A 15,522-nucleotide genomic window follows, 5' to 3' on the forward strand; every position below is an offset into this window, starting at 1 on the left:
AAGTATATTATAATTTAATGACTTTCGGCCTTATTAAAAGATGGTTGGTGCAGTTACAAATAATTTTCCAAAAATAAATCGAAAATACTTTTGCTTTTTTACACTTTTCAGAAATGGAATGTAGCTATTATTATACTCACTTTGTCTATTTATTTTTTCAATGGCTGATTTATTCGTTTATCTACACTCTGTCTCATGATTCAAAGGTTACAGCAAGTTAGGCATTAGATATCCAAGAAAATTTACAGGGTGTCGATATTTAAAGGGCAGATTCTCCAGTAAATTATTTGACTAGTGGAGTTGTACGAATAAATATGTAAGCATTTAGGGGAAAGGAACATTGTCTTTTCTGCGTGTTCTAATTTCAGCTGTAGAGCATTTTTTTCATAATCAGTTTCGTATGTATGGAGAGGAATCGGCATATTAATTTGAGAAATATGTGGAAATTGATTTAGCCGCCTAGGTTTTATTTAAGTGGTACAACAAAATAAAGTAATCAAATCAACGACTAAAGAAGTCCGATTTTGATAACACGAAGCCATTTTGTAGGCATTCATTATCTAATCTAATCTAATTTCGTGATTAAGAGCGAGATCGCGATAAGAATTACTAATTGGGTACGGTTAAAGAATAGGCCCATTGTATATTTCGTGTAACTAGTAATTACATTGGCAAACTCGAGGCGACAGTTTACTTTTATTAAATGACGCAGGGTAAATCTCTGCGATAATCTATGAAAAAACGAATTGCCCTTTGAACATTATTGGTTTGGTTTATTGATACGGAAACATTGACAGCACTAAGGTGATTTTCACTACTACACAAGTGTATAAGGTGACGAAACTTTCCTGGCTATACAGTGCGTTCTAGATAAAAGGGTTACCTCACTATCTCTTTTAGTTGGCGAGATGCGAAAAATATGTCAAATATAATTTTATGTGTCATTATGATCTATACGATCCGGAACCCGATGCAACTTTTGATATTTCAAAGAAGCAGTCAATGCACGACGACATAAAGTATGAATGTGATTGATATACAAAAAGAAACTGATTCAATATTTAGAAAGCTAATGAAATCTAACATACCATGTGCCACATCACACAGAAAAGACCTTCGCCAACTCGTTCATTGTTTCGATTTGGATATTCTTTGGTGCGATAACATATCCCCGCTTCCAGCAGCAGGGCAAATTCAGGCACCCTTACATGAACTTCTAAAAGGGAAACCAAAAGGGAATCACCCCGTCCATTGGGCAGAAGATGCAGTGAAAGCCCTAGCAAAGCTCAACTACACGGATCACAAACCTCTAACGTACGCTTTTCAACAGAACCCATAATTTTGAAGCAGCAAAACCATTGGGCTTGGGTTTTCCACTCCTTAATAACTTTAGTTTCCGAATACCATTGTTAACACAATCGTTGTACTTATTTGCCGAATAAATTTGTCAAGAGCTGGCCCTTAAACTTATTTTGCTGCAAAATGGATTTGAAAATTTTAACATATTTTTAAATGTTTCGGAATTTTTTTTACCTCGATCTGCTCCAACAATTTTACTCTACAATTATGAGTAGGTATGTCTTTCACCAAGTAGATATTGGATTCATTACTTCCCCCTGAGACGAATCGATGTTTGCTGTTACTAAACAAATTGTTTCAGATATGAAGATTTACAAATTAAAATTTCATTGGCACTGTAACGCAGTGTTAAATTTGTGTTTAAAGTCTCTAGAACCCTGCCGCTCGTAATAAAAGTTTGCTAGAAGAATTCGAACTTTAACTCGATTCTAAAAGCTTAGATCTAAACTTCAAGCTGTGGACCTCATTCGTACAAAAGCAAAAGATAAAGACAAATAAAATAACAGTACAGTGTTTTATTAGGAGTTGGAGTGATATTTTTGTGACGAGTCTGTAAAGTTTAACTTTGTCCAATCTCTCTGATTCAGTTAACTCTTTTTTGGTTGGTAGTGTGTGCTCTTTTTTAAATTTTAATGGAAACGCTAGAATTTGAATGCAAGCATATTTTTCCTCTGGTTAATACTAAAAAGAGAACTGAACTTTAATCCCGAGTTATTGCACAAATACGTAAAAATTTATCTGTAAGCTTTAACTATAATTTTATATTCAAAGCTGTAAGTAAACTAGGTGTACTATAGCCGCTGTAACTCGCAACAAAGCCTGCAGGAACCCTCTTAAATGTAAATTGTTTACGTGTCTTAGCAGGGTCGATGGGTTTAGATAGATAGTGTCGTTCGCGAGTAGATCCTTGTTTGAGGAAATTCCTATGAATACAACCCTAGCAGCCGTTTAGATTTAAACAGAGAATTTTGGCTCCTTGCCTTCGAAAGCACAAATCAGGTCCTACATGTAACCGCCTTACCTGTCCTAAAGAGTATGCTTTAATTAAAAATTATCCACCTTTTACGCTTTAATGACGCAAATCGTACCTAATCCCACCAGCCCAACCTCGCCGTATGCCACGTAACGCTTTGTTCCCGGATTTATGAAGGAATCAAGAAAAGGCTCCTGCACGCACTTCCTTGGGAAGGAAGAGGATTAACCTCATTGTTTAATTAGTATTGTTAATTCCGCAATTAAGAAAAAAAGCATTTTTAAATTTGCCTAATCTAAATTGAACCGATTCTAGGGAATAATAAAATCTTAATTAAAACTCCATTTTCTTCCTCGCTAATGTTTGTCTTGCTTTACTCTCCAATTCTCGGGCGCCGTAGTTACCGCTAAATTGAACTAATAGCGGATATCATCGCAGGAGATTAATCGGAATAAATTGTTGCGTCTATATCAAGTGCAGTTGTGCAGAATGAAAGGTTGTTGAGAATTAGATCCTTGGAGAATCTGATCCAATTTTATGTAATCCATTAACCCCAAATGCATTTCCTTTACGTTTTTGAATTTTTACACAACGCTCTAAATCGGCATATCATACTCAGAAGTGTAATCGAAATTTTTAACGTCTTTTTCTAATTTCCCACACCGTTTTTACGCACTATTGATCTAAAGCGTTTGCGGACTCATTATTATACCGATGACTGTCGTACGATAAAATATCTCCAGCTTCCGAGCCGAGTTAATTTTGGAGAACCAAAAATATTTCGAGTAGTATGGGAGAATTTGTTCGACATAGCGTGAGGAAATTCTCAAGAAATAAGAAGGGAGCTTTTGGAGGGTAAAGGAAATCATGATATTCGCTTTGCACAGACATTCGGGAAATATGAGGCAATGCAAGGAACTTATAAGAAAATTACATCTAATTCTGAAGGATTCTAAAAAGCTATTGAAAAAATTAAAAGAAATTTTTAGAGAATGCGGGGTCTGGGTCTGGACAACATCCTTAAAGGTGGCAAGCCAATTTTTAAGTAAGGAAAAGATAAGCTCTGGTGCAAGCAGAATTGGCGAAACGAGAGGATAGTGGGGTGAACTAAAGGGAGAATCAAAGAATTCCAGACACACATGAGGGAACTTTTCGGATGTTCTTACACAGTAACTACTGGTGATAAAAGGAGAAGATCTTAGGGTCAATAAAATAAAATAAAATGGCATCTAGAATCTAGAAAAATGAAAGGAAATGGGATCTATAGGAATAATGGTAAAGTTTGTGTACTTGAGGATTATAAGAAAATGTTGAGGAAATAGAAGGAAAGTCTAAGGAAATGAAAAAGAAACTGTGTGTTGATGGAAAAATCAAATAACCAGCATCAGAAATATAAATGACAGATACTGACAAACGTCATGTTGCCTTTTTCCATGTTAAATTACATTTATTTTTATCATCAATTACAGCCATTTACCATTCAATTGGCGCGCAAGACTTGTTAATCTCATAAGGATATGGGCCCTGTATTGCACGAATTTATTTTTAATGGAACTTCGTTGTGAATAGTGAATGCAATACCGGGATTGCGGGATCCCGAAATACCGGGATCCCGCAGCATTTTTGCGAGATTAATCCCGCACATAAATGGAGCGGGATCCCGCGGAATTTGCGGAACTGAGGATTTTGTCCACTCTGTTTACTTTGTTAATGAAACTGATAACGGCGAATTATTTTTAAAATAATTGTTAAACTTTTTTCGTTAAAAATGTACTATGATTTTTGAGGCACTTTAGAAGACTTTTTGTGCTATACAGGTAAGGTTTTTTTGAGTTCTAAGCTAGGCCGAAGGTACTTTTCTGTTAAATATTGTGATAATTAACGATTTATTTTAATACAAAAGTTAACCGCACAGAATTGCTTATTTGCCAATTTATTTAAAGTTTTGCGAGATCCCGCAAATTCCGGGATCCAGCGGGATTAACATCTAACAATCCCGCAAATACCGGGATTGAGATTTTGCTGCGGGATTGCATTCCCTACTAGAAACCGAAAAATTTCCGGGTCGATCTGAGACATTTTTTTTGAGGGACTCAAAAAAAGGCAGTGTATAACCTTCCTTTTTTACCAAAAATCGACTGCACCAAAATTTCTCGGGAAAACACACTTTCTTATTAATTTTTGGGGCGTAGAATCCAAAACAATTCGTACTTATTTGATCAGACTTCTCAATCAAGGGTTATAGACTAGAAACCAATTTCGAAAGAAAATTCAAAGGGCTGTAACTTTTGAACTAGTAGCCCAATCTTGGAACTGTTTGAAATTATGAATTCTACAGGCCACATTCTATAAGAAATTTTTTTTTCGGGTCGATCTGAGACAATTTTTTTTGAGGGCCTCAAAAAAAGGCAGTTATAACCTTCCTTTTTTACCAAAAATCGACTACACCAAAATTTCTCGGGAAAACACTTTTTCTTATTAATTTTGGGGCGTAGAATCTAAAACAATTCTTACTTTTTTGATCAGACTTCTCAATCAAAAGTTATAGACTAGAAACCAATTTCGAAAGAAAATTCAAAGGGCTGTAACTTTTGAACTAGTAGCCCAATCTTGGAACTGTTTGAAATTATGGATTCTACAGGCCACATTCTATAAGAAAATTTTTTTCCGGGTCGATCTGAGACAATTTTTTTTTCGGGCCTCAAAAAAAAGGCAGTGTATAACCTTCCTTTTTTACCAAAAATCGACTACACCAAAATTTCTCGGGAAAACACTTTTTCTTATTAATTTTGGGGCGTAGAATCCAAAACAATTCTTACTTTTTTGATCAGACTTCTCAATCAAAAGTTATAGACTAGAAACCAATTTCGAAAGAAAATTCAAAGGGCTGTAACTTTTGAACTAGTAGCCCAATCTTGAAACTGTTTGAAATTATGGATTCTACAGGCCACATTCTATAAGAAAATTTTTTTTCCGGGTCGATCTGAGACAATTTTTTTTTCGGGGCTCAAAAAAAAGGCAGTGTATAACCTTCCTTTTTTACCAAAAATCGACTGCACCAAAATTTCTCGGGAAAACACTTTTTCTTATTAATTTTGGTGCGTAGAATCCAATACAATTCTTACTTTTTCGATCAGACTTCTCAATCAAAAGTTATGGACTAGAAAACAATTTCGAAAGAAAATTCAAAGGGCTGTAACTTTTGAACTAGTAGCCCAATCTTGGAACTGTTTGAAATTATGGATTCTACAGGCCACATTCTATAAGAAAATTTGTTTTCCGGGTCGATCTGAGACAATTTTTTTTTCGGGGCTCAAAAAAAGGCAGTGTATAACCTTCCTTTTTTACCAAAATTTCTCGGGAAAACACTTTTTCTTATTAATTTTGGTGCGTAGAATCCAAAACAATTCGTACTTTTTCGATCAGACTTCTCAATAAAAAGTTATAGACTAGAAACTAGGGAATGCAATACCGGGATTGCGGGATCCCGAAATACGGGGATCCCGCAGCATTTTTGCGATATTAATCCCGCACATAAATGGAGCGGGATCCCGCGGGATTTGCGGGACTGAGGAATTTGTCGACCAAGGGGACGACTCTGTTTACTTTGTTAATGAAACTGATAACGGCGAATTATTTTTTAAATAATTGTTAAACTTTTTTCGTTAAAAATATACTATGATTTTTGAGGCACTTTAGAAGACTTTTTGTGCTTTACAGGTAAGGTTCTAAGTTAGGCCGAAGGTACTTTTTTGTTAAATATTGTGATAAATAGCGATTTATTTTAATACAGAAGTGAATCGCACAGAATTGCTTATTTGCCAATTTATTTAAAGTTTTGCGAGATCCCGCAAATACCGGGATCCCGCGGGATTAACACCTAACAATCCCGCAAATACCGGGATTGAGATTTCGCTGCGGGATTGCATTCCCTAGTTGTGAACGATCGTAACAGAAGTGTGTCGTGTGCGTAGTTTTAGTAGGCAAACTTAGTTGCTATCGTCTGGGTTATTTGTCATGGAAGTTTCGCGAATCTTGATAGTAGTCAGGAATCTGGCTAAAGCCGCTTCTAAAATTAATAGTGCCACCTGCACTCGAAGATATACATTTTGAAAAATACGTATCTTGTGCAGAATTAGATGCCGATTCTGAATCAAGAGGACGCGATGGTCGCAGGGATTGCAAATAGCCAGAAAAAAATAATTTGTACAACATTTCGCACTTCCCAAAAGTTAGAAATTTTACCTTTACATCGCATTTCCGAAGTTATTTATGAATATTTTTCAAGAATTTGTGCACCATTCAAAAGATCATTTTATTTGCCGTCTCACAGAACAAAAAGAAAGTCAGTGTTGTCTTTAACAACCACTCTGTAAACTGTTAAAGCTGTATATGCGCGAGAAGTGTAATAAAATTTACCGAAGAATCTGAATTCATTATGTTGAGGGATCTGATGTTCGAGACGACGGAAAAGCAGTCGACTGCCATGAAAAATTGAGGAAAACTACATGGAATCTCCGAGACATCATTCAGATTCCAGCTAGTATCAATAGGATTCAACATTCTAATGTTCCTGAGATCCTTTAGATTGTTAAGTTTCCTATAATTTATTATAAACGTTCTAAGATTACCCAAGATACAGAAAATCGCGGATATTCCTAAGATTCCCAAGATTTAAACAATTCAAAAGACTTTTAAGGTTTCCAGATTTGAAAATAATCTTAAAATTTCCGAGTAGTAGTAATGGATTTATTAAATCTCGAACAAGTAAATGAAAGAAGTATGGAAATATGAAATGAATAGAATAATATTACAATTGCAAAAAAGGACACAAAAGGTAATGCGTATTGTATTAATGTGTCAGGTCACGCTTTCTCGATTAGGAAAAGTTGAAACTGGATATAAATTGCCAATGTCTTTTTTAGCGCGCAATCGTCCGTCTCGAATAAGCCATGAACTAAAATTTGAAATTAAATAATGTACCCAATGAAATAGTGGGTAAGCCTGCTACGGGAAGTAGACAAGGGATTTGTGTATAAATAACGCGGTTCAGTATTGCGCCGCCTACATTACTTTCATATTTGGGAATTTGGAAAACTACAATTCCGAAACATGCATTTCAAGTTCGATTTACAGTACAGATGTGTTTTCTACGTCTCGAATAAAGGTTGAATCTATTCCTTGTTACTAGATAATAATCCAGTTAAATTGTATTTTTACCAGGAAAGTTGTGGGATAGTTTTGATTTCTTTGATTCCATATGTTTTTTGGGGTGCTGAATCCGAATCTGAGGTTTGCTAACAAAATTTCATGACGCAACATTGAAAAAAATACAAAAGAAGTTGAAAAAGATATTTTTTTGGCAGTTTTGTACTTACAACTGGAAAACTATCAACTTTTCGAAAATAACCTTCCTATTCAAAATTAAAGTACATAAAATTTCCTACAGATTCCACTATTTAGTTTTTTTCCTAGATAAATCGTTCGGGCTCAAGCGCCAGTTGGAAATTGGCGTATTTCGGCGATCTCCACAAAACATAGTTTTTTCGCACTAAAACCCTAATAGTTATTTGTGTACCAAGGCCGTAAAAGTGATCTTTTTTGGCCGAAGCTGCTGTTTGTGGCCGAGGCGGTAGCCGAGGCCGCAATTCAGATGAGGCCTAACAAATCACTTTTGGCCAAGGTGCACACAACATTTTTTAGGCGATCATCAAAAAAGAATTCAAAAATTTGCTCATAAACATATTTTTTCTGAAAATCATAGTTATCTTAGACAATTAAAAACAAAGCATTTCCCTGTCATATGTAATTATAATTAGCATCTTTGCGTGTGTTTCGTGCGTATCAAAATGGGTGATAGCGACAGTTCAGATACCCCAAATGAAATTTTGGAAGCTGCAAGCGTTGCGCTTGCGACCCTAAGTCATATATGATATAAAAGCAGGCGTTTGAGAGTAAAAGTACAATCGCAACTTCTTCGGTTGCACAAGATTTTAATAATGTCAAATGCAATAGGTCCTTCGTAACTGTGGCTTCCAAGACCTTATAGTTAACGTACAATTATTAGAAACCTGATTACCTACTTTGATGGTAGGTATAGGTAGCTACTTGTGTTCTCGGTTAATTGCTGGTGATTCTTCGTATAATCATGTAAGCAATAACATCTTCCTCATGTTTTGGTTCTACACTCCAAAAAGGTCTCTGCAAGCAGCAAAGATTGAAACGTCAAACTATAATTTTAAATGTGAACATTGTGATTACGCAAAATAGTGTGAAACATTCCTACAAGTCTGAAAATGAAAAAAAACGCACGTGGATGGACCCAATCCTTGATGAGGACAGACCAGATAGACGCTTTCTATCAAACAGATTACTGGTTCTCACACATCAGTTTCAAATAAGTACAGTTTGACAGATGTGTACAATAAAGTAAAGTTTGACAGAAGCGTACAATAAAGTGAAACTTTATGGCCGCAAAAGCGACCACAAAATCAACGTTTTTGTGATGATAGCCTAAAAATTAATATTAAGCGTTGTCAATAAGTGAATTCCTTGCATTTACCTACTATTATTTGAATTCTATATGTAAGGGTGGTTTTTTCTCATTTTCATAACATTCAAGGTGTTTATTGTAGTCCAGAATTGTATGAAAAGTTAATTACTAACGAACAACAGTATATCATATTATTATATTATTTATAATATATAATACTTATACTGTGCTATATAAAATTATTCCCACTCTCTTCCGAACCAGATAAAGAAATCACAAAACCCTACCGTAGCATGTTTGGATACTTATTGTTGAATTTGGGAAAAAATTCAAATGGCAAAAGGGGTATATTGATTTCCTATTCAACGGCATTATCCCTCTTGCTCCGGTGTTCTGAAGAATCACGTACACCTCGGAGTGGGGTAACGCAGGTTACCCCAGCTTAAATTTGGCTGCTACAACTGAACCCGATTTATTTCTTCTTTGTTTACATGTTAACCAGCGACAAAACGCGAGTTCATGATTTTGGACTGTCCGTCCGTCCATCTATGTAACTTTGTGCGCTTGTGTATGTATGTGTATAGGAGGAGGGCCTCGAGACTGCAAACATAGGTACTACGGGGACGTAATGGGCCTTGGCTCATCTGTGAAGGAGTGGGGTGGGTACCAGAAGGAACAGTTATAAAATCTTTTGAGGAGGCCGGTAGACAATGGAAAGTACGGATTTATATTTGCACAAAATAATAATAAAATAATAATAAATGATGAGTATTTGCGGAAAAAAACTAAATAGTGGGGTCTGTAGGAAATTTTAAGTACTTTCATTTTGAATAGGAAGGTTATTTTCGAAAAGTTGATAGGTTTCAAATTGTAAGCACAAAACTGCCAAAAAAATATCTTGTTCAACTTCTTTTGTATTTTTTTCAATGTTGCGTCATGAAATTTTTGTTGGCAAACCTCAGATTCGGATTCAGCACCCCAAAAAACATATAGAATCAAAGAAATCAAAACTACCCCACAACTTTCCCGCTAGATGCCCGTTTGAGCACAAAGGGCCTGTATTATAAGGAATATACTAGCTCATACGTTAAAAAATCGAACTTCTTTTGTTAGCACCGATGCTACTTGTTGAGCCACAAAATATTTGGACTACATAAAAGGTATTCATTTTTTTTAAACCGTTACAGCTGCTAGGACTATTAGCGGTTCAGGTCAGTATTAGATCCATATTTATTTGACTTGGGTAAGTACATTATCCATTATCCTTTTTCAGCCTTTAGTTCCTCATCTTTTCCTTCTTGGCATAGTTCTAGTACAGATTTGTTGTTTCTTCCATTTTCTAATGCTTTTTTGTTTCCTTTCAGGTCAATACCGAAGAATGTGCTCAACTGTTTGGCCTCTTCCCCGCACTTTGGGCATTGCGGAGCCGAGGTGTCCACGCGTTATATGTGCGTTTCTGATCCTCATCCTACTAATTACCACTTGGTCCCTTTATTAAGTTGTTTCTCGTAGCATTTCGCCATAGTCCACCAGTTGTCTTTTCCCCTTAAACCGGAAAGACGTATATTAAAAAAATACGTCCAAATCCGATGAATAGTTTACGAGAAATCAACTTTCGACTTTGGAGCTGCTTTTCGAGACAACCAAAAATAAGTTTTCAAATCGGGCCGCACCGAGCGATTCTATAAACCGTTAACAATTGAGATGCTTCTATTTTATCAAAATGAATAATTTTTGTTAATCAGAGTGCCAAGGGCCTATTATAGAGTAATAGCCAATTGTTAATTTTCGGGATTATTTTTTGATATGAAAATGAAAGTTCCATAGCAACTGTATCTTATAGAAAATTCGATTCTCTTCATTTTTTCTCTCACACCAGTAATTGACGAGATAATTGAAGTCAAATGCGAACAAAAACGACATTTTCCCATTTTTCTTCGTTTTCTGTTTATAACAATATGTTCCGGGAGTTTCTGGCCAGGGGGACTATGATTTTCGAATTCAACCCCATGTATGGTGACCTATCGTTCTTATTACCTGAAGTGTGTTCAGACTTTTGCAGATTTCTTGAACGTGCACCTCCCAGTTTAAGCTTCGAGTCCCACACACTCGAAGCTACAGGTTTTCTCCACTTCGATTATCAAAGCTCCACCTTCACAAACCTCTTGAGCAGTCGCTAGGAGCAGAAATTAAAAGTAAAATTCTGGTACTGAATATCGTATGCGATTCTTTGTATCTTGTTTTATTTCAAACGTTTAGTTTACAATAGATTCCACAGTTCGATTGTAGGTAACAGAATGCCCATGTACTATTATACAAAATATTTGTTAAAAGTTACATTTAAAAACAGCGAAAAGGCAAAAGGAAGCGTTAATAGATTAGCTCATATTAGTGAGAAACCTATAGCAAACATTACCATTAATCACTTTTGTGAAATTTCATTATTGAACAACTGAATTAGTACAGATCATTCTCCAATATCGACAAGTTTGTAACATACGTTTCTACTTACGGATAGTATTATTCGATTAGCGTTTACCATTGAACTATATACTCTGTAACTGGAACGGCATCGAGCGCCAAAATCGCGTGCCGCAATGATTTTAGGCAACCAGCATAACGTAGGTATTCTCATCCTTGTCTGGCACGTTGTTTTGTATTGCATATGCAGGACCGATCACACGTATTTGGTTAAAAATACAGATAAGTAAATAAACTGGGAGGTTGGGGCCTTAGAAAGATAAAGATAAATGCTTGTCGATGCTTTTACAAGTGCCAATATCTATTTGTTAATGGAATATCTTAAAATATATACTTAATAATGTGGTAAACTGCGCCATTTCTCACTCACACACTCACATACTTGATTCTTGAATCTTGAAGTTACAAAAGTATAATGTCAATAATGTCATTCATGGTGGCTCAACGCAATATTTCGTAGGGAAATAAAAAAAGTTTTTCATATGTAACTGCTTCTACACCATTAAAGCATAGTGGATGGATATGGATGTAGAAAATGCAAACTGTGATATTTTCTACTCTAACTTTTGTGATATACCTGTGTATTATGTGTATGCTTTTAATTTTTATATTTTATCTGTACACTTTGACGCCTCCTAATGTATACGTTCATTGTAGGCCGAAGGAATCGGTACTCGAATCGGTAGTAAATAAAAAATCAATCGTTAAAGGTATTTTTCGCCCCATTAGTGAGAATTATCAATAATAACGTTGAGTGAAAAATTAAATAATAAGGAACTTCATATTCAAATTAGTAAGTCAAAACGGCTTTATAGGTTTTGGCGGCGCTCACGCTTTTCTTCATATGATGCTCTCTAGAGAGTGGAATGCCCTATTGAATTAGTATTAAAGAGTGCGAAATAAGAATTATCATTCATAAGGACAGTATAAATGAGTGTGAGGTACTTTAGTAAAGAAATCTGAGCGGTGCAAATGCCGTCATGCGCAAAAATATTAAATGCGCGCGTCGAGGTTGAAAAATGTTATCAAAACGTACCCATGAAATTGAATATTTGAATTTTTATTATAAAAATGATTGCACGTGCAACACAATTCATGACCATTCTTGCAAATCTCTTAATAACTTTAGACAAAAATAAGCAAAATGTAAGACGTAGTATAAACCATCCCATAAGCCCACATGAGTTGAACAAGGTAAGGGATACCTACCTCTACCCATCTCTCTCTCACAAAAATTCGCCACGGCCCCTGGCAATGGCTGATTACGGGCGATGCCGTTCCAGTTACAGAGTATATAGTTCAATGGCGTTTACAAAATAAAGTATCGGTTGAAATGCTAATTTACACTGCTATCCGTACGATTAAATCTAAAATTACTGTCCTAAATTCAGGTTCATCGTCTAAAGTTGTCACAGTTTCTGCGTGATTCGATTTTGAATCTGTATATCAGCCCTAGTATAACGCACTTTTGTTTTCTTTCAGTAATACAACAGACTGTGGTAATACTAATCAAATTATGCGCCTTTTTAATAGCAATAGTTTTCTGCATTTGACTTTTGACCTAATTTTCAACAACAGTTATCGACACAAATTTATCTGTATATCTTCATATAACTTTGCTTCTAAAATTCACAGAAGGGAGTAAATTAAGGTGGAGAGTGAATTGATATGACTTCTGACAGTTTTTCATCTAACTTACGTGGCCCTTAATTTTAACACCATATAAGTAGTATTATAGTATAGCATAGTATAACTAGATTAAAAAGACATTAGATCATTTAACGGTTTATGCAACAAGGAAAAAGGACGTATTTCTTGAGGCGTTAACCAGAATAAGGTTACCTCTCCTACATTTTCAGCGAAAAAAGGTTACAGCATTAGCTTTGGGAATAAGAGGATCCCGTTTACATGTACCGGATTTAAATGACGTTAGGGACTACTCTTGCGAATTTTCGAAACGGCGCATTCGGAACAGGCCAAAAATGTGTGTGCGCCATTATGCAAAACTGAAAGCAAAAGACTCACCTGTAAAATTCCATATTTATATTCTATATCCAAAAATTGGTACTCCCTAGCGTGCGCCGGCCTTTGCACGGTCGGCTGTTGCGAAGCACCGGATGGTAATGTTGAACCCTGATTTCCAGAAGTCTCTTGAAAGGCTAATATGTTTGCGAGACTCGCAAACACAGGTTCCGATGCGAACGCCAGCGTCTCCGAGCATTCCTCAATCGGATGCAACACGTGAAGTATTTTCGGATGTCTAAATCTTTCGAGCTGTCTCACTGAGCTTCGCAGGATTTCCGTCACCGTTTCCTTGCGTTTCGGCTTATGTAGTTTTTCGGCGCTTCGTTTCTCAAACAAGAAAATTGAACATTCCTGCAACAATCAATGAAACGAATTACTTCCTCTCGCTTTATTCCATCTACTACTAGTCGATTTTGCTTTAAATTTACGCTCTACACCCATTAAGTTTACTCTTTATTTACGGAAATTAAGCGTCTCAAAGGAGCCCTTTGTTCTCGGTTTTGAGATAAAGCTCTGTTTTTCTTAAATCGTTAAGACCGCGTCGGCCCAAAAGCGAAATTTCAATTTAATCACTCGCGATGCGGTAATCAAATGTTGCGCGAAATTAAACATCTATCGGACCAAGTTAATCGAAATTAAATTCACAACGTCTGTTTTCTACTGCAGGTACATTCAAGGAAACCCCGTCTCATACTCGCATCATTAAGCTTTAGACCTTAATACAGTTTGGAAACAAAGAGAAAACAATTGGCTCGACGGGAATAGAAATTAAAGACCTCGTTCCTTGGCGAAAATGAGATTTTAAGGATTTATTGCTAACCATTTCGGGAGTCGTAGTTGGTACCTGTATAATTACGGGTGGTTGCTTGTAGGAAAAAATGTGGAAGTAGATGTATCAACCATATCATCGAAATAGAAACAAAGATTGGACATTAGCTAAGGAGCTTGTTTTTGATCTTTTTAAAGGTAGCCTACCTACTGTACGTTTCAATTTAGAAATAAAACGATAAATTTGCTTCATGTTTATTAATAAATAGTTGACAAGTATACTTAAAAGCTAACATTTAAATAAAACGTGAACATAAAATTATTTGACCTCTGCAAATTTAGCTTAAGAGTCATTTGATAAACAATGGGCCGGTCGCGGAATCAGTTATCCGAATTTCTTTAGACAATGCGAGCTCGGAGGAAATTCCTACGGACTCGACACTCGAGGATTTCGTTTCCTGTTTTATTTGACACGATTTCGCATTAATCTCTGCAGATCATGGGATAGTCGAATTACTTTGATTATCGTTGTCCTACCAAACAAATTTGGAAAAAAACTCGATCCCTGGTACAGCTATAAGATTTACGGGTGGTCAACGGTTTCGAATATTTCAATAACAGATCGATCGATTTAAAAAAATAAAACTCAAAAATGTGGGGTGAAAATACCTTCCAAATGAGGTATTACTCGATTTTTATGAAGGTATCCTCGGCGACAAAGGGTCAGAGTGGGATTAAGAAGGTGACACAAAACCGGAGTTAATTATTTTTAAATATTATTATGTAGTGACACGAATAAATAATTACTAAAAATTAAATCACAGTAAATGCTATCAGATGTAGGTATTAATTCACATAGTAAAGGAATTTTAATAGTAATACGTCAACGCAATCCTTTTCCGACACGCGACCGGATTGATTTGCGCCAAGAATGCTAGTGCTTTAAACGTTGCTAAGTAATGTACCTCAAATATGACGTATGACACTGTCACCTGGAACTGAACTAAAAAATCTTCTTAGGTCGCTTTCTGTAAATGCAAAAGATTTCTTTGGCTTATAGCTGTGGCATATGCTGCCAAATCTGTAAGATGTTTCTTATTTATTCATCGCAACAACTTCACATATTCTTTTTCAATCATTTTACTGCCTTTTTTAAGTAGCAACTTTTCTTTTGCTTCTGCAATAAGCCACTGAATGAACGGTCTATTATATTGTTATATCAAATTCATTTTATTTCTAAATACGGTAATTTCGTAAACAAACTTAAAGTGACATTTTCATGGTAATTATGAAATTTCGAATATAAGTCCATTTAATGACGGGATTGGAGCTCAAATGGTTAAACTATGTACACCCTATATCTTACCTCATTTAGCCCACATATTTAATTATTGCCTATCTAGATCAATATTTCCCAACGCCT

At 35.8% G+C, this 15,522-nt stretch overlaps 1 protein-coding gene across 3 annotated transcripts in view; it reads right to left on the reverse strand.

Annotated features, from left to right (window-relative positions):
* LOC116174385 (SCY1-like protein 2) overlaps window positions 1-15,522 on the reverse strand; it is a 117,637-nt gene that overhangs the window by 44,249 nt on the left and 57,866 nt on the right. For all 3 annotated transcript variants that reach the window (XM_031492302.1, XM_031492301.1, XM_031492303.1), the window contains exon 3: window positions 13,332-13,682. In XM_031492302.1, the coding sequence (XP_031348162.1) occupies window positions 13,332-13,682 (351 nt within the window). The remainder of the gene's footprint in view (window positions 1-13,331; window positions 13,683-15,522) is intronic.

The sequence above is a fragment of the Photinus pyralis genome, unplaced genomic scaffold (assembly GCF_008802855.1).
Source record: "Photinus pyralis isolate 1611_PpyrPB1 unplaced genomic scaffold, Ppyr1.3 Ppyr1.4_LG6, whole genome shotgun sequence".
NCBI classification, from domain to species: domain Eukaryota; kingdom Metazoa; phylum Arthropoda; class Insecta; order Coleoptera; family Lampyridae; genus Photinus; species Photinus pyralis.